Genomic DNA, 20,685 nt, shown 5'->3' with positions numbered 1-20,685 from the left:
TCAGTTGAGGTCTTCTGTGTCGGTCTAAACTGGAACCACCCTCCAGGTTTCTCACTAGCACCAGCTCTGATAAAACTCCTTCATGTTTTTTTTTCACCTGGGTCTGAGTAGGAGAGGAACTCACACAAATAAACATCTGTCCAGCCTGCACAGTGGGAAAGAAAGGGCTGGCAGGTTCCTCTAGATCTAGACCCAGCACTTTTGGAGTAAGAGATATTGAACTTAGTGAAATACCTAGGAGAGTGTGAGGAGGGAGGGAATCCATCCTACAAAGCCCAAACTTCCCCAGTACCCATCTGCTGCAGTCAGAAACGCTCTCAGTGGAGGAAATGGAAATACAGGAAGACAGAGTTACTCTGGCAAACACAGTAAAGGCATCAGTCTTAAACTGACCATGAGCACATCAGTATGCTGTGATTTCGGATTTCACAAAGGGTCCTTCTCACAAGGAAGGCTCACGTACCCATGCATCTCATCCTTGTCACCACAAACAAACAAATATGTAAATTAAATCAGATGCAGATAAGAAAGGTTCCACTTTCCCTTTCCTCTTCGGACCAACCACTTCAGAATTGCCAGGAACCACAAAGAATAAAAGACAACTTCAGAAGAAAAACAAAGTTCCAAGAATCATCACAACTCAGATTTTTATTCAACAGTGAAGTTGAAGGGAAATATTATTTTTTCCCTTCGGGGCAAATGTTCCAAATGGAAATTAAGTAAAAATATCGTCCCCCAAAAGTACTCACAATGAAATTAGTTTTCATTAAATATATTTGTTTGGCAAAATAAAATAAAAAAAATTAGAACCCGTACAAAAGAAATCCCTTGCAAATTTCTAACACTGTAGCAATGACAACAATGTAAACCTGGATGTTTGGCAGTTGTAATAAATTTGTGGAAATTACTGTTGAACTTTGGACCAAGAAAATAAAAATCACTTCGAATAGCAACAAGCCAATTCTAGAGGCAACTGAGGCTTAGGGAATGCTATAGGGGTGGGACACACTAGTGGCTTCATACACAGTTTGTGCGAGTGATCTGCTAGTGTGGGGCTATTTAAGAGCTGGGAGGAAAAGAAGTTAAAAGCTGTTGCAGCATATGGTACAGCAAAAACCTGCAGACTTTCCATTTTGGGAGCTGATCAGTTGGGTGAAGGCTGGTGGCAAGAGTCGAGATGACAGTGGAAAGAATAATGACAGTGACGAATGGTGCAAGCACTGGGAAGCAGTTAACAAATTTTCATCATCGCATTGGATTCAGTTGTGAGCAGACTCTTGGGAGTGTCTGGGGAAATCTTCTGCTTACAGTAGCTGCTTCTGCTCCCTACCTCCCTCCTCCTTCCAGTTAAAGCCTCTGCCCTGCCAAGTGGGTTTCACAGGCATGCAGTTTGATAACATCGTCCTTTAGTTAAGAATGTCTATTCCAGTATTAAAAATGTAAAAAAAGTCCTCAGGAGGGTGCTTCTTTAGTGGCAGTCTTTGCCTTAAGCAAGGCCAATGGCCTGCAATTACAAGTTAATTAAAGCAATGTGGATTTGGATGAACAATGGGAAGATGGGAATGGGGAAGGAAGGGATGCAGGGAACAGGGAGGAATGCAAGTGTTTCTACAGCCCTCCCCAAAGCCAAAATCCAAGGTGCACAAGTGGGTTTCTTTTTTCCTCACACTCTTCTTTTTTTTTTTTTTTTTTTTTTTTTAAATCTCTCTCCAGTTATAATATTTCCAGTTTTGAAGCAAGTTTCAGTGACAGCCTCAGTTACAGTCATAAACAAAGTCGTAGTTGCTGGGCTCCTTTGGGATAGGTGGGGGAGCATCCGGGATCTGTATGTTTTCCAAGTCAAGGAGGCGTAGCTTTATCTCCATGCTGAGCAGTGTGTCTAAGTCATTCCGCGTTAGATCACTCAACATATCCTTCCCAAGGAGGGCGTTCAGCCCGTCGGTCCATACACAATACTGCACAGGAAAAAGATAAAAACTATCATTAATCAACTTTCCGCACACAAACTGCTTGTCTGCCCTGGTTCTTTACAGTTATTGCTCCCACAGGACAAAGAGACCTAAAATGAGGTTGATTCATTTTATTCGCTCTTATCAATGAAGAAGACACGTTATACTGAGCTGCTCAGAAAATGGAAAAACAATTCCCTAAAAATGGGAGAAAATGACAGTAATTAATTGTTTGACAATTTGCTATCTCCTCCAACCTTCTTGTTGAATATTCTTCAATGGTTGTAGGAGAAAGAACAACTTAGGACAATGAATGTCTGGAGGTATCTCCTTTCCCCCCCCCCCCTCTCTCTTTCTCTTTCCCCAGTACTTACAGAAAAACCCTGATTATCTTACACCAAACCGAATCCCACCTCAAATCATTCTCAACATTTTGTGTAAGAAATCCTGTACCAACTATCTAATTTTATTGTTTTTCTATTTCTATAGAAATTTTATTGTTTTTCTATTTCCTATAGACTAACCTACTGACTAACCTACAACTGACATACACAAAGATAGGCTCTCACTTACATATCTATGCCTACTTTAGCACTATTTTACATGAAATGACATATTGTGAAAACTACAGTCAGTCAATATTGTGTCCTTCAGGAAAATTAAATGCAAGGTTACCTGGTGTAATTCTAAATGCTGCCAATGCTGAACTGGCCTCTAAAACTCCTTCCTTACTGTTAGCTTTTTCATAATAGGAAAAGCCATCTTTCCCAACAGCTGACAGCTTGTGATAAACATGGATTGAATAACCATTTTAAATAAGCAACAAACCCAAGGGAGATTGGTGATCTAGAGTCAACTTCTATCAAGTAAGTCACTTCCATTTACTACTACAAGCCATTTATTCAACTATGAACAGAAGTACTCAAATGCTATAATCTAAAAATAAAGATTTCAATCATGAACTTGTGTCCTAGTTTGCAGGGAAAAATTAAATCAACCGTAACTGCATTTTTATCTTACAGATACTTCTGCTAGATTTCATGCCAAAAAATGGATTTTAAATTTAGCTGACCATTTGCTACATGATACTGCCAAGTTTAAAGATAGCCACGGTTGACTTCATCCTACAGCAGAAATGAGGATTATTTTAATGGAAGAGAGAGAAAAACCCCTATTGGGGTATGTCTTAATCTAGAAAAAGGGCATATTTTTAAAAAAGGATGGTTAACACACTTCAACATCCAAAGTGAAATCCGACCCATTTAAGTCAGTGACAAATGAGTAGCACAGCTAGGATTTCACCCAGGGTGTCAGTAAACCAAGCTGCAGCTTTAATATGAGATTAGCTATATAGAAGAGACTTTAGGATTCAGACTGTCCTGCTAACAAGTACTAAATAAACAACTTAGCCTGCCTATTCTAGGCCGACAAAGTGTGTCACTGAAGACTTTTAAAGCATGCAGTTTTTGTGGAGTGTACACAGAACATCAGGAAGAGAAAGAATCTATCTTAGAAATGTAATTATTTTTGAACAGACTATAATTTTTTTTCCAGATTTCAAGGACTTGAAATCTTTCTTCGGAAAAGAAATTTTCCAGAATTCACTATGAAGAAAGGAACAGAAAGGCAAAAGGCTCTGCTCAGGTTACAGAACTGCAGAGCATCCATTCAACAGATGCAGCCCCTGACGTAAATTGTCCATCACCTGCACAGTGAGTGTGGCCAACACTTTCTCTGGGGAGGAATCCCAGCGAGCCAGAAAGCAGAACTGCAGTTCTCTCCTCTTCCAGATATAACTCATTCAGGACCCACAGAAACCAAAGTCTGGCTACAATTCAGATGTGTGCAATGGCCTGGAAAAGGGGCTTCCTCTCTAATCTCCATATTGGCAAGTGCATCTAATTAAACTCCTGTACATTTTGAGCAGAGAGAAATCCTAATGAGATGGTGGAAAAACAGAGGCATTCATTCAGAAGCTTTTTTCTTTTTAATATGCAAAACAGACTAAGAGCCACTGAAAAATTAATTTACTACAGATTCATTTTCATAAAACTCCAATGAAACCTAATTATAGCCTCCCTCATCAGTTTCTCTGTCAAAAATCAAGGATAAGATTAATCCACCTTTTTGCTATGTACTTGAAACCAGCTATTAGTATTTAAATGAAAAACAAATACGATGGAGTGATCTCTCAGTGCTGAATCCTCTGGCTAGCAGTAAGTTCCAACAGATGGCTAAGGGTATTGCCAAACAAGTGTGCAAGAATGAGGTCCAAAACTCAACAATATTAGTTCAGTAATGAGATTTTATTAAAGAAAAACCTTGGGAATCAAGTCAGTGGAACCAAACAACCACAAAGGTTGTGCAGGCTCCATCCATCTGGATGCAGACCCAAGTAATCTGAGCTCATCGCAGACCTGCTTTGAGCAGGATGTTAAATTGGGGCCACCCCCAAGGTTCCTTACAACCTAAATCATCCTATGATCCTAATTCAATTTTTGTTTTTAGGACACACTCAATTCTCATGTTCAAACCTCACTCTACAATCATGAGGACTGTAGAAGTACTTGAAAAACCCCTGTAAGTCTGACCTGAAATTGTCACGTACTAACGTCATTCCTGGTGCTTCACACAAAGCTTTCCAAATCTTGAGATATGACCCATCAAATCTCCCAAGTTGACAACATGGCTAAACTAGCACTTCTATTCACAAGCACCCCAGTTACTTTGATGAAGAGTCCCGGGCTTCATAACACGCAACTTGCCTTTCCTTTTGGGTGCTTCCTCTGAACATTTGTACTTTTTGTTTTAATTACAATTTGCTCTTCTGTAGGCCATGGAAAAGTACAGAGGAAGTGAGAAGCCCTTTTGAAAACGTTCACTTGGGAACTGTCAAATAGCAGCAGAGACTGCTGCCTCTGGCTGTTTTTCTGAACATATTAATTTTGTTTCAAAGAAGCAGCACAAGATCAAATAGAGAATTAAGGATAATAGGTGTGTTAACACAATCACAAGCAATTGGGTTCGTGCATCTCACAATGCTACTGCCCATCAGTAGGGTGCAGCAGCAGTTTTTGAACATTTAGACCATTAAAATCCACTTATATCCATAGACTATATTTGAGATAGAAGTGGCTGAAAAAATTGTCAGTTTTCATGACGACTTGCTTTTATGAGCTGAAAGAGACTAGACTTCAGTTTCTGGAGAATTTATATCAGAAAGCATCTAACATATGTTCATTTCAGAGGATGAAGACAATCATGCTTTCCTTAGACCTACAGCTCTAATGGCACATTATGCCTGGGATCTTAGTGCTACTTTCTCTTAGTTCAAAACTGACCTGCAAATATTTCTCTGGAAGGAACATACTTGAAGATGACACTCAAATATTAATCCCTAGGAAAACCCAAATGAGCACAACTTAATTTCCTCTCCTAAAATGAACATTTATTTGAAGGTTTTAATCCAGAATGGCAAATGTTGAAGCTATGTAACTAAATACACTTCACTTGTAATGCGATTTCATACACTAACAGTTTAATGCAATCTTCTATGTTTCATCATCTTAACACGGTGTCCTGAACTGAGACCAAATGTGATACCACAAAATAAGTGTGCAAATGGAACACCAACTCTTGTTGCTTTAGAAATAAGAAGGGAAAACTTTATTCCCTCTTTATTTTTTAAAATAGTGCATTCTGCATTTACTTGAAAACTCTTTGAGAGAAAGACATCCAATGCTTCCACGTAATAAGGTAAATTAGTTCCATCACCCTCCAACAGGCAATGATGTTGCCTATTTCCTTGTGTTTTCAAGTAAGACAAGGAAGCAGGAAGGAGGCCGTCATTGTGCTTTGCTATTGGTATTTACACTGTCTTCATACAAGTGAGACCCACTGCAAAACAGCCCCCTGTGGAGATGCAATAGAGAGGACCTTCTATGATCACCTGTCATGAACGGTCTTAAGCAGTGTGAAACTAAGTGGATATGCTATTCTGGAGAACACAAGACTTTGGCTGAAATTGAAACTCAGCAATGGTATGAACTCCCCTGATTATGTCGGCATCATCAAGATGAGCTGAGGATGGCAGGGATTCTTTAAGAGCTTGGCTGTACAAATCTTTGGTGTTGAACTAAAGTTCACTAAAGTGAACACACAGCAAAAATCCTCAAGGGTAGACCAGACCAGGAGAAATCTTTACTACACTAGGCAATAGTGAACAAGGTCTGTGGAAACTGTGAAGTCTGCCCAAGCTCTCTTACTTATGGTTCATATTTGAGTAGGTCTTAGAAGTACTGGTCTTGAATTTGGACCCCCACATGCTCTATGATGTATAAATACAAAACATGTTCCTTCTGTGGCCCAGGATATGCATGAAAATTGCAGGAGGTCTTGCTCCCATACTAATCCCTCTGCTTTCAGTTTGTTGAGACATGACACAGGTTTAGATGGACCTGCAGCCTCTGCCTGGGTGACAATTCTTACGTTCTTATAAAGTTGGCTGCTGCCATAAAGTAACTAAGAGGACTCCAAAGAAGTTTCTGTATTCTGAATTTGACTTACCTCATGCTTGTCTGGAGCAATGAAATTCAACTGGCCACTTGAGTCATACAATATAGAGAAAGCAAGCTCTAGCACCTCCTGGAACAATACAAAGAAACATATATTAATGCTACATGACGGAGGCATTAATACGAGGGCTGTCTGCCCTTCCTATCACTTATTCCCCAAAACAAGTGGAAAAAATAGGTTATGGTTATCTCCTGCCTGGCCAAAGTTGCAGTAGTACCAGACCACTGCAACAGACTGGCACAGCAAATCCCACTATGGATGCTTCAGTCAAAACAAACTCAACCCCCTCAGTGTTGACTGTAGCTCACTTGGTCATGGATTACTTTAGCATTTGAGTTTAGATTTGAGCTAGGCAATGGCAAAGACTAAAACCAGCATAATCCATAATAGTACACTTGCAACAAACTCTTCATGAAGACCCACAGGTTTTTTTCAGTTTGTATAGATGAAATTTGCACAGTTTTTCAAGGTTTGATTCTCTGTGTCAAAAATCTTGCCAGGACAGTTAATCTCCAGGTATATACTTATGGTCTTTTCACTGCTGGAAATCTATTAAATTATTCATACTCAAGAGATTTCTGTAATCTTTTCTCCACCTGAACCAGAATCAGCAGCCTCAGTCAAACTGAACTATCTGGGTTACTTAGTCATAAAGACCCAAATGAACCTTGGGAAAAGAAAAAAAATATCTTCTTTTTTCTCCTCAGCATTGAATCGGGAATTTCAAAGGTGTCAAAATGAATTCATTAAGCACTGACCTTTCCTAAAGGTCACCTGGACCTGGGTTCCTATGGGGAAACCCAACCAATCTGAATAAATACCATTACTGGCCAGCAGTGAGCATGTAAAGATGTTGTGTTATCATGGTTACTGCACCCATCGCTACAAGTGCCACTGCAAGGATGTCACGACCTTTAAGCTGGCTGATATGGATATAACAACTCTGTTGGAAAAAGACCTGGCTATAGAGGAGAGTGCTGACTTGTAACTACTTTGATCTGTATCATATGCCCTGTTCTTTTCACCTCTTGGCTTCCTAAGCCCGTAATACTGATTGCCTTTGCTGACTCTCAGCTGACAACAGTCCCTGCACTGCCAGCAGCAAGAGCGTGGCTTCTTAGATTTGCTACACTAAGTTTTAAAATGGAAGAATTGACTGTGGGGACTGCAGTACATGGCTCTAGATTTCTATCCCTGATCTCCTGGTCTGAAACAGACACAGGTCTTTGGATTTCAGCGAGGGTTATTTCATCTTTTGAACTTGTGTGATTAAAAGCAGAGCCCAATTGCAATCCTTACTCCTTGCAGAGCCGAAACTTGCAATCCTTACGGATAATCTTGGATGATCAGAGATCAGGCTTCTTATGTGAAATGCTCTTCGTTTCCCTGAGTTTAGTTATTAGATCCAACTTGCTGTGTTGCCAGGCCACAGGAGAGAAGTCTGTGTTAAATCCCCAAGGAAGCTGCAGATACTAATAGTGCTGGTACACTCAGCAAACATACGGTTCACATAGCCTTTTTGTTTTAGGCATGTCTCTCAGCCACACCTTATTAAGAGTGATGTCCCTCATTACAGAAACAAATTTATCTCTGCCCACACAAACCTGGCATTATCTCCTCACGCAGTCTTTTAAACCACTGACAGAACATGCCAAGTCACGCAACTGAGGCTGTGAAATAAAATGTATCATTGCAAAAATGATCACTGCTCTACTGTGATGTTCCTGAATTTCATGAAGGTCAACAACAATCCCATAGGCCTAGCCCTTGAAAATTTGTCCCTTGGGAAATTCCAAGGATTAAAGTTTTTGGTCATCTCAAAGAAAGAACATGGAGAGAAAATCCCTGCCTGAAAGAGGAATATCCCAGAGACCCACGGGTTTAGTCATTCTCAGTCATGCAGAGAACAAGAAAGAGCTAAATTTAGGGCACCAAGCTTCCCTTTATGGGGGTAAGTGGGAGTTTGGCAGCCCTGGCTCCGATTTGTCTCCTTTGCTGGCTGCTCCAAAGACTAAAGGCTCAAGAATTACAGCTTCCAGAGGCCAGCATCTCTGTGATTTCATGCACAGCTAACTGTCAAGGAAAATGGAAGCCTAAGGAGCTGGAGTTGACAGCTGGCCCTCCACACTGATGGTGGTCTCAGTGGTTGAGCTGGCTAACACGTCAGGCACCCCCACCTGGATTTGTTACGTTCCCATCAATGACAGGTGATTTTGAGGAACTGGCAATTCCTAAAGGAAAACTGGTCAGTGTCTATCAGCCATCTGTGTTTTTTTCCTCCTTCTTCTGGTCCTACTTCTCAACCTTTCTCAAAGTCTTTTTTCACTCTAGCCTTTTCTACCAGTTTCTTTTTCTCTCTGGTCTTTTTTCTCTCCCAGTTCCTTCCAGCCTGCTCCGTCCCTCTTTGTTTTGCCTTCTTCTTCCCCCACCTCAATCTGCTGAACTTACTCCCTTGTCACTCCTAATCCTTTCTGCCCTTGCCCATTTCAGACCTCTGCCCTCAACTCGATGCTTGTCAAAGGTAATGGGTACTGGGACCCATGACATGCCACTGTTGAGCTTCACTGAAAACAGGGAACATGAGACTTTGCACATGCTGGCTGGACACTTCCCACTCCTTGGTTTCAACTCTGCAAGGAAAGCTGTTGTAGGCGGTGAGAGGGGAAGCTTGCTCTCCCACGCTTGGAGCTTCTCTGTCCCCGGGTCTGCACTGGCCCCTCACATGGGCCAGAGACAAGCCATTTTTGACAAGCAGGCATTTTAGGTGCCTATAGCTGTGTGATCCCATGCACCTGGACTGACCTCACCACTCTCTGCCTACTGTCATCAACAGCCTCAATATGCCCATGTCTTTGCTGAAGGCTGAGATCACAGCCATGTTAAGTTTGCCTGCCAGAGCCAGAAGATCCTCTTCCCTGAGAACTATCGATACATGAAGTGGCAGGGAACTTGTTCAACCAACATGAAATAAAAGAGAAGCTGCATTCAATAGGGAAGTGAGCAGAACCATTTCTGCTGACTAAAAAGGCACCAAGCCTGAAGCCTGCCATATCAGCAAATAAAGAGAGATGGAAGAACACTTAGAAATACATGGCAATGTTTTTTCTAAATTCTTCTTTCGTGCTTTGTTTTGAAGGCTGCAGAATCTAATCTATTTCATTTCCTTGAAATTCATTAATATTACTCAAGAGACAGAAATGAGGACTTTAAAATTAAACCTAATTTAAAAATACAAGCAAGATGAACAACAAAGGATTCAGGTCTGGTCCTATCAAGTTGTTCCAGCTTCATATGCATGCAAATTTCAATTCAGTTTAACTATTATTTATTTCTAAATGGTCCCGCTGTAAGAATAACAGCCATGTGCTAGCAAATGAAGAGATGCTGAAGCCTTTGTTATGGACATTCTGCCAATTCCAGCTATGTTCATAGCAGTGGCATTCTGCCATTCAATTTTCTTTTCTGCCAATGAATAAATATCAAGGTGGTCATTATATATGTAAAAAGAAAGCGCGTGATGAAAAGGCCTCTTAAAAAATATATCATCGATTGTGAAATTTCAGGAAGTGAAGCCTTTCACCAATCTCAGCCAAACTGCATTCTGTGTTTGGCTTGGTTTTTTATTTTAATTTTCATGTTGTTGTCCACATTAACTTGGTACTGCACAAAACAATGATATGTTATTCCTATGATGTCAGTTAAGTAATTGCAATATTGCGCATGACAGTTTGATTGACAACTAATTTCACAAATTCTGTGATTCCTGGGGGAAGAAACAAGGAATAAAGGAAGAAAAAAAAACAAAAAACCAAACAACAAACCAAGACCACATTGGAAATAATAAAAACATTAACATTTTTATTGTCTGGGTCACAAATGAAATGCTCCAGACATGGATGCAGCCATGCTACCTATCAACTTCTGATGTTCACACTCTCAGCCAGAAGTTTTATGCCAGTCCAAAGCAATTTTACGTGAGGAAACGGGGCAATGCTGACAGCTGAGGACAAACTGATCTACAGCATTGCTGTTTAGCATTAAACACTATCTAGACATTACTGCTCCATAAAGATGACACATTTCCATCACTGCCACCCACTGCTTTCCATCTTCCTATCTTTCCTTTTTCTGTGGACATATGAGTGCTAAGACAAGGAAGCACTAAAAATACTTTATATGTATCATATAAATGCCCCAGCCAAATGCTGTTGATGGTTCAGCTGTAACATGAGGTAGGAGTTGTATGCAATCTATTGTGTCCATGTGTGTGTTAGTGCTCCAATTCAGAAAATCAAAAGGAAGAATACTCTTGGGATTTATTTTTTTCCTTGCTTGGCTTGACTTTTTAATTTCTCACCATGTAAAGCCAATGCTGAAAGTTGATGACTGTATCCTGATAGACTTAAAGCAATTCATTTGTATGAGAAAGAGATGAAAAGAATACTTGAGATGTTTTGTGTATCTGCCTATAGTTAAGAAAAGTTGCAGCTATGAAGCTGAAACAGTTGTGTGACGTAGTTTTGACAGTGCCTTTTCATTCTCTATGGTTCCCATCAGAACTGTTTTTCCAGCATATGTCTGAACACTAAATGCATGCATTTCACTTTTGAAGTTTTGAAGCAGGAACTCTTCACTATTTTGTCCATCGAAATCTCTTGTTGGACCCAAAATTTCTCTGTTTCAGGTAACTAGAAATTCCGATTCAAATCCTCTGATCTGGTTCCCAGACCTCAGGCTGTTCACTCTGACCTGGAACCACATCATTAGAGTTGCACTCTTTCTTGTAAGGTCAGGCAGCATGACCTGCTAGAAAACTTATGAATATACCTCTACAATATGGTATGAAGACCTTCACCACTAAAGATGTCAGACTTTGCTGGTAACTCAATTGCTTCTTGCTGTGGTGGCAATTCTTACTAACAAAAACTCTGCAAGATTCTGTCACTGTACAATTTGAGTCCTACTGTCAGTGTACAGTTCTTGACCTGAAACTCTGAAAGGTATCATAAATCTAATTTAAGATGACCATTGTCTCCTACACATTTTTTCCCAAATGCACTGCTGAACACATCCTTATGCAGCTCATTAACTGCCCAACATTTACGTTATGTCCTTTTGTTGGAAGTTGTTTGTCTACCTGACTGGACCTGAAGGTATCATCAACTGGACATTAATTGCAATTTTGGCATGTGCCACTCTTCACTGAGCGTGAGCTCATCAGAGAATACACCTGGAACAAATTAGTTATTTATCAGAGACAATATAGGAGCAGGTATCAAGTCACTGCTAGTCTGCTCTATGGCAGCAGTCAAAACTGCTTTGCTTTAGAGGTAGAAGACATCACTACTAAAGACACTCCTAACGTGCTCTGGGCGTATCACAATGCACATCTGCCATGAAATCTGTGTAAAGGAGGGTAGGCTGTCTCAATAATTTAACTCACATGGTCTGAGGTGAAAAAAAAGTGTGTGTGCATGCACAGAAAGGTGGTAGGCTGGAATGAAAAATACCTGTATTATTTCAGGGAAGGTCGAGTTGACAAGCTTTGTATTCTGCAGGGTGCATGTTTATAACAATTTGAGAACCATACCTTGTTTTGTTTAAGAGCTCCTTTCTCCTTCATGTGAGGGCAGTCTTTCCCAGTCACAACAGCTTTTATATCTGCCACTGGCACTGCATTATAAAGAAACAAAAGCAAAACCCAGAAAATTAGTTATAACCAAGGTGTGTAGAAGCTACAGTCTGAAAGGAGGCAAGACTAATGTGTTAAAATTGCCACCTCCTTTGCCATTTCCAGCCTGTTGTAAGAAAACTGGAAGAAAACAACTAAAATAGGAATCAGTGAGTTGACAAAACTTCAGGCATCTGGATAAAAATCTGAGTATGCTTTTCTTGCCTGTTGAGACTACTTTGGGTAACAGTGTTTCATATAGATATGTACCTGTGTCTGGACAGTTTTTATGTATATTCACATATCTAGAAAACACATATTGTTTTCTGCCTTACTAAAGTAGTATGTCTGTCCTGTTGTTGCTCTTTCCTAGGCATCCAGGTAAAGTCTCTGCTGCAGGGAGGATGCTGGGCAAGCTGGACACTACCTCACTCAGTGCTGTTGTGCTTCTGTTAACGCCTGTATGAATTTTTCAAATAGTTTTTTCTTTCACTCACATCAGCAGTTTAGTCGCTTTCTGCTACTAACAGGAATAAGGACTACTAAGGCTTATGATGTCCCATTCCAATTGCTTTAAAATGTGAAATGATCAGAAATCACTGAAAAAAAAAGGTAAGAAAAAAATATTGGAAGCTGCTGCCACTCAAGACTCACTTACAGAGGTGACTAAAAAATAAAGATAAATTTGTGTGAGTTTCAAGTGGAAGTCAATTTTCCAACAGTAACTACATTACGGAGGATCTATACGCTCCACAATACAATATGGTCAGTGAGTGACATTTTCTACAATCTATAAATAATCCATTATCCTTGTGGGTGCAGAAAAGCATAATAAATATAGAAGAGCGTAATAATATGAAAAATCTGTTTCTGCCCAGTTCTCCACAAACTCTAATGGAAATACTGAAGAGGAGAAATGCATTTTCTCGTCTACTGGGTACAGCCACACTATATATTTTATTACAGATTACCTCAGTGCTATGGTCAAATGGATAGCATAGGATATAATAGACATTTTTAAAGGACTTTTTTTATATGGAAAACTGAAAGAAATGGAAGTTACTTGGCCCTTCACTATTAAACCTCTCCCGTCTTTAGTCTCAGTATTTCATGCTGTGTCCCTGATAACATTTTATGTCTCTGACACTACTCTACTTTCTGGTCAAGAAGAGGTATTTTTAAAAGGAGAGAGCGAGCTAGGACAAACTGGGAACTAAAGGAGATATTTGACCGCATCTATGGTAGAAAGGTCTTCTTAATAAGAAAGAATTCTTGCCATTTGCTGAAGATGCTTAGAAAAAACAGGTTTTTTTGCTTGCATAAGGTAGGGTTTTCTCAAGTTAGATCTCCCAATCAAAAAGGTTTTTCTGCAAATTTCATATGCTTGATCTTTGTGATCTGGAATACAGTTACTATGGGAGATCACAGGCTGATGTGACATCCTGATTTTTATTTATCTGGAACTTGGCTTATTCCTTCCTTTGAAAAAATAGAATCAAAGACTTCAGACAGTATCAGAAGCTGACGACAAGATGCTGGAGGGTGTGAGCACAGTTGTGATGTGCTCACAACAGATAAAGCCCTGAGAAAGAGGGCAGCTGTTTCCTGTCCCAGCTGGAGTCTGCACAGCTTGTTGACTGCCAGCCTGAAGAGAGGGGTGACATTCACAGAAGTGAAAAGGTTAAAAACCCCCACACTGATTTTTGGAGATAGGCACCAGTTACTCAAGCTTGGCAAGTAGTACACAATATGCCCTATGCTGCTTCTCTTGGTCCTTCATTTTCTAACCCACCTATTCTCTTTCATCTGTTGACTTGCTCCCAACTGCTGACAATCTGGTCATCGTATTCAGATTGCAATAGTTCAAAATTCAATATATGTCAATCCAAAGAACACTAGAATATTTCTAGCAAATGTTTGGGAAAATTCCCAAGCCAGTTTGGCCTGATGCATCTTGAACAGTAGTGCCACTTTATAAGCTTCTATCTTCTCAACTATTCTCAACTCTGTTTAATTAAACTCTAATGTGGGTGGCACTGTGGTAAATCTCATATCCTTCATAGGCTGAAAACCTGAGATACTGATGAAATAACCGTTATCTTTCTCAAATTGCATCAGTATCTGCTCTGCCAGCAGGCATGCACAGGGAACATGTGGGTCTGGCCCAATGGTTTCTAAAGTAGAAGATTTCTATCCCCATGGGATTCTGACATCCCTGAGTAGGCTCAAGAGCCTATGGAAAATGCAAATGCAAGATGAAGCCTGAAGTCAGGGTCAGGGGTTTGAGCGTGGAAGCGTGCTCAAAGCTAAATCTGGGAACTGCTGGTCTCATAACTGTGCCTGCAGTTGTGACCTTCACTCTTCTTCTGTCATTCTGATGCTACCGTAACATTCAAGGGCTATTTCTCCAAGTCTCATCCAGAGAAACAGCCTCTTCCAGTGCTAATGCAGCAATGTGAGCCCCTGTCCTACATTCTGCCAAGACTGCAGTAAGAGCGAGAAATATCCTTGAGGCAATCTGTAAGGCAATGAAAACAAGGGAATGTGACTGCAAACTGCCAGGGCTCCAGCAGCAGACAGGCTCTTCCTCCTTCCCTCCCTGTGTCTGGGAGCACTTTGAAATCTTAAAAAGTGCTGACTAGAGACAGGTTGGGGAAACAGAAAAGAGAAACAATTGTTTTACTAATATAGAGGAAAGTTTAAATCACTGATTTCCTTCTTTCTCAATTTTCAGTCTGGAAAATTTTCCAACTTCTGAAGAATTAGTCTTTCTGTCATTCCATGAACAAAGTGGAGCTACCAACTGAAATATTTGTACAAGCGTGTCTAATTTGATAATGCCAAGAATGGCATTTATTACTAATGGAGATTCAGAAAAGAACAAAAAGAAATGAATCATTATTCAATGCTTGATTTCTTGAAGTCACTTTCTGGTGACAGAACTACACTGGTCATTATTTCTGTTACCATAAAAAACTTTCCCAGTATTGAAAGTTAAACCTCTACAACTCATGTTGAAAGCCGAAGAAGAAATTATCACAAGAGTATGATTTTTATGAAGGCCCCCTAAACTACTTTTATCCATAAAAATATCCCAATAGATCCCCTGGTAGGAGTTGTCACAGGGGCATGTCCTCTCCCAGCTGGGTACACAGTAATGGTGAAATGCTCTCAATACTGTTCACAGCAATGTGTCATCTTTAAGTCCACTCCTCACGTTAATGAAAAAGACCTCTGCCTGCCACAATTTTCTCCTTCAGTCAATAGACTGTTTGCCACGGAAGAAACATCTGTCTCTGTGGACAGGAAGGGCTTCTGAATATGTCCAAGTATTTTTATTTCACAGCTGCAGTTAGATGAGCAATGAAAATGAACTGTGTCCTCTGCTCTCTCTGTAAACAGAGCTGTTGATAGTGTCCTGTGTTAAGAGAAATCTATTACAAGTTATAAAGAGGAACTAGCATAAAAGAAGCAAAAGTAGCACAATCTTTGTGCATGACTTACATTTATCTTGCAAGGAATCATGGGGGACTTCTCCCTGGGGACTTTCTTCCAAGTCTCCATAGTGCAAGACCTTGTGATTAGGTGAAAGTCGACAATACCAAAATTTGTCTGTTAAAATAAATGCATTAAAAAAGGTCACTAACACGTCTTCATCAGCATTATCAATAGCATAGGAGAAAGCTTACTCAAACAAGGCACTACAGGGAAGGAATGTCTTTTTTCTTCCAGAAGGAGGAATGTGTGGGGTTTATTGAAAGTAGGGCAGGGACTTTGCTCAGTACTTTTACTTGATTAAATGAAGGTGGCATTAAATGAAGGTGGCGTTAATCTACCTTATTTAATTGACTTAGCACTGGCTCAAAAAATAAATACTAGTAAGAAACAATTGACTGAGTTTTACATGATATTATATACCCTCATGGACAGAAGACTGGCAAAGTAACCACTGCTTTGAGTGGATAACTTTAATGTACCCATAAAAGCTTCATTTTTAGCACCCACTGTGTGAAAATTAAGCCCTGCCAGCTGTCTTGTGTGGGACACCCAAAAACTGATACATTTGAAATATCCCATACTTTATGAAAATTATGACTCATGTCTTTTTATAGACGTGGGAGAACACCCCCATATTTATGGAGGGACTGGACATAACAAACACGCAAAGATTTAAAAAGCAGATGTTAAGTCCCTTGTCCTGAAGATAACTCAGTGCTTTGCATGGTCAAAAATATACATGCAACCATGCAGTCACACTCCAGTTTGCATTTTAGCCCTTCCTAGGAGAGGTATATTTACATCTCCTGCCAACTCCAGCTTTGCAGAGGCAGGCCTTCACGCTGCCTAGCGTGCAAGGGTGGTGCTTGCCAATTCCCCTTCTGAAATGGCAGGAACGAGGTTACCCTTCCTTGTCAGAGCACTTTCTATTTAATAAACAGATCACATCATGTTAAGCTGTCAAAAATACAATCTTGTTACATCCAAGCTATAAACCTCCAAAAGCTCAGAGCAAGGCTAGATGTTAAAACACCAGTGTGGGGCGGGGGGGAAGCTGAGGGCTTCTCTGTCTCTGTGCTTCTCTTGTTGCTGGCAGCACTGATGCTGTGCCAAGAAGCAGCATAAGGGACAATTTAGGGGAAATGTTAACATTGCTACAGCCCCATGGCGCTGCAATCACTGAGAGCGAATGGAGCCACAGTTTGGATAAAGCGTCTGAGGAGCTGTAGAACCACCAGAGCCAGCATATGTGAGTTCATTTGGGGTGTTAGCAGAGCAAAGATTTCTTGGCTCTGTTAGTAAAATATTGGCTTTCTGGACCCAACTTCTTTCTAAAGGACACTCTCCAGTCCCTTGGCCAGCCATTTGAAATACAATGCAATGAAACACAGAAACACAATTCAGCTTTGAATGGCAGAAGTGAGCTTCCGCATGCACAAGTAAATTTCTCTGTCATGGTTGGTAAAAATGTTTGGGGGAAAAACCCCACACACTTCAAACCACTTTCTGAGCGTGCAGCCCCTTCTACAGCAAGGTTTCAGAAGACCTTACAAACGGCTGGCAAAGGCTCAAAACGGCAACGGGAGAGTTTCTGGTTACCTACTTCACAGGAACACAATACTGAAAGATTTATGGTAGAAAGCCTGAGATTATGATTTTGTGATGTATACAAGAAGAGCTGATGAAATATAAGCTACCCTGGACTGTAAGTAGTACATACAATGTCGATCAGTATGGGGTCAAGAGGAAAACCTCACTTGCAAAGCTTTTGCAGGGATTTGAAACTAGAGCGAGCAGGAGCCCCCATTCAGTAGACTCTAATCTAAAGGGCACACAGAGAATCGACTCATTGGACAATTTGTGTGTCTCAGAAGGATGCCTGTGAAACTTTTCTAGATTTGTACCTTTTACAAGGAGTAAGAAACGAGAAACGTGATGTGACATAGGGAACTCTACCAGAACCGTATCAAAACCTGATGCTTAAAAAATATACCCTGTTGAATCTGATCATAGACCATCATGCCCCTTGCCTATCTAAAGAAAAGCCATGAGTAATTGCAGCAGGAGGCTTTCATGTCTAGCTTTAACTGCAACCTCATTTGTTCAAACAAATATACGTTTCCAACTCTAAGACTGAAGCACAATTTTTTTCCTAATAAAAACCAACACGGTCTCACTACCTTCTCAATAACTTGGCCAAAAAGATGGTTGTAACTGAAAAAAAATACCATTAGTTCCTTTCAATTTAGAATAAATGGGGCTGGTGGTGTTAGCAATGGTTTGAAAAAGTTTGGCTCTTTAACCTCCTGGGGGTTATAGTGTTTTGGTAACCTTGGTCCTGCTTCAACACCCTGCTCCAATAATAGAAGAGGGAAAAAAAAACCCTCAGTGAAAATATCTTATTTCATTTTCAGGAAGGGGTGGCTTTATGGGAAGAAACCCTAGCTTGGAAAACTTGTGGACCCTTTTACAGCAATTCCCTATAACCCAAGGTTAATTAAAGAACTAATAGCCTAACTTGTAGCTTGAAGCATATCCAGCACAATTCTCCTGTGGGCTCACTAATACCTACCACTGTGCCACAGCCTTGCTGTCAAAGGAAAACCCTTAAATGAAACCTACAAATGGAACTAACGAGGTTCCCTCAGCTGCAGCCACTACATGACAGCACCAGCCAGGCCGAGGAGGGTGATCAGCACCTTAGTGATGGCAAATAACCCTTGCTTCTATACCCACCTCAGCCTCACCAGCTGGGGTGTTTTTTTCAGCTGTACATGATATTACAAACAGTTTATCAGACAATATCCCACTTACTCAATCCTTGGAGGGGAACAGTTTTAAACAAGATGCATGTTATTTTACTGTAGTGCAGGTGCTGTACACGATTTCATTGGAAAAGTAGTATATAAAATAATGCTGCAGTCAAAATAAAAATGGTATTAAATTGCTTCCACTGACAAAAAAGGTGAAGAAATCTTAATCCAGAACAGCACATGGGAGGTGGCAGTATTTAGTTTCAGCTCTAAATTGATAAACAAAAAAAAAAAAGCAGAAGAAAAATCTCTTTTCTACCATGTTTAGAAAGTGTTGTTTATAAAACAAGGAAAAACTATTGTCCAAACTCTCCAAAGCTCCTAAATCCAACTCTGCAGAGTTGAAGTGCCACCAAAGACTTTAAAGACGGGACAGGCATTTCTCAGTAGACCCTGTGCTCCACAGCTGGCAGATTGTGTGGATGTGCACACCTGGAACGGGACAACTGTCTGTTCAGGAAGGAGTAGAGTTTGGTTTGGGTTTAGGCCCAGTCTTGTGAATTTGCCCCAAAGCCTAAGTCCCTTCTATGAGCTACAACTCTTATTTTGTATTTGGTGTTATTACAACTGCCTCTGTAAAACTCTTCCTCAGAGCAAGCAGCTGTAGGGAGGGCAAGTCACTAACCACAAAATCTTTAAAGATGATGTGGGCTTGTGATTTCATTGCTGTTTTTGGACACTACGTCATTTACACTTTCCGGTGAGTCCTTATGTATTTTAGCTCACCGACCACTGATGCAATCAAGTCAAGGTGCTGGAGATTCTTCTTTGGGAAACAGAATTAATCATTCTGGGTTTTAGCCTGAAAAGGTTTCAAACAAATTGTTCTGATTTTCAGAAAACTGCTAAAGCAGTCAGTGGGTTAAATATATCATAGCACACTGTTAAAGATATACAAGTTTAAAAAACCAACCCAAACCCAAATAACAAAATCAGCTACAATTTGTCTAGAAGAGCAATATTCAGAACTGTGACCAAATAGTAGGGCACAGAACATTTTGCTACATGGGCTACAGAGTGCTTGGCCATTCACACAGTGTGTTTCCAAGCGCATTAATGGCCAATGACTCATGTCCTTAACAATGCTATCCCAGGTAAAGAAGTGCTGTGGTTAGTACAGAAGTGCTCTATAGTTAGAATCTAGGGAGAAAATAGCTCAGATGTGTATGGACAAAAGTCTTAGAGTACACATTTTATCTCAAGATTGTTCCAGATTACTAGAGAAATTTTGTTCAAAGAAAATCTTCCTCATGGATTTACCAACAGGAACACACTTTTAAATACGTCAGTGAAAACATATGTATTTGTGTAGATTTTAGATATATGTACTGTACGTGGACTCACCCTTTTACTTTCATTGTGTTCTTTCTCTAATACAACTATAGTGACACATTTTCACTCTAACTGGTCTTAACTACTTAGATGAAAGTCAGCAAGCCCTGCTTGCTGTCGAATAATTGACCTGTATCAATGCTGGAGGCATATTTGGCTAACCAGTTCCTCTCAGCAAGTCACACACTCACAGAATATTACTTTTATGGGACTATGGAGGGTGGGATGGAGTAGAAGTAGCAAAGAGGCTTGGCAGAAAAAAGGACAAAAGTGTGTGTTCTTGTTCAGAAGAGTCTGAGTTACTTACCCTAGCAAGAGATGGAAAACCTGTCTTCACGTGATTTTTTGTTTTAATTTAAGCTCTTTCCAAGTTACTTAAATGGTGCCATGTGTTTTTAATTTAATGGTGTGTATCACTAGGCTTTCCTTCCCTTCCAAAAATTAGTGTTCAAGAAACCTCATCTTTGGCTGCAGAACCATTTCAATAACATGCAATTTCTCTATAATCTTTACAAAGCTAAAAGGGGAATTTATTTCCAAGAGTGCACACAGCAACATAAACTAGAAATGTACTGGATGACAGCATCAGAAGTATCTATTATCCTCAATAAAACGCCTTTATCTGCTACTTAGCTCTCCTGCAAATAATAACTTTTGGGGTTGTAAAGTGCTTTGCAGGCTTTCGCTTTAGTCTTCTCCCCTTTCTTTTAGGAATTAACTCAGGAAGGAGGAAGCTGAAGAGGTCTATCTTTCAGCTGATGTCCACGGTCAAGGAACAAAGAGGGGATTTGCAGAGCTTCATGATTTGCTGTTGAACAATGACCAGAAGGGCAGGCTAGATTTTGCT

The 20,685-nt window shown here is 40.2% G+C and overlaps 1 protein-coding gene across 2 annotated transcripts in view; it reads right to left on the bottom strand.

Annotated features, from left to right (window-relative positions):
- Nucleotides 1–621: 621 nt before the first annotated feature.
- ELMO1 (engulfment and cell motility 1) overlaps nucleotides 622–20,685 on the bottom strand; it is a 306,139-nt gene continuing 286,075 nt past the window's right edge. For both annotated transcript variants that reach the window (XM_074900796.1, XM_074900797.1), the window contains 4 exons: nucleotides 15,700–15,807; nucleotides 12,115–12,197; nucleotides 6,516–6,593; nucleotides 622–1,955 (listed from right to left, as the gene is read on the bottom strand). In XM_074900796.1, coding sequence (XP_074756897.1) covers nucleotides 1,755–1,955; nucleotides 6,516–6,593; nucleotides 12,115–12,197; nucleotides 15,700–15,807 — 470 coding nt within the window. In that variant the 3' untranslated portion in view covers nucleotides 622–1,754. The remainder of the gene's footprint in view (nucleotides 1,956–6,515; nucleotides 6,594–12,114; nucleotides 12,198–15,699; nucleotides 15,808–20,685) is intronic.

Source organism: Athene noctua, chromosome 2 (assembly GCF_965140245.1).
Source record: "Athene noctua chromosome 2, bAthNoc1.hap1.1, whole genome shotgun sequence".
Taxonomy (NCBI): domain Eukaryota; kingdom Metazoa; phylum Chordata; class Aves; order Strigiformes; family Strigidae; genus Athene; species Athene noctua.
This window is presented reverse-complemented; position numbering and strand designations above follow the sequence as displayed.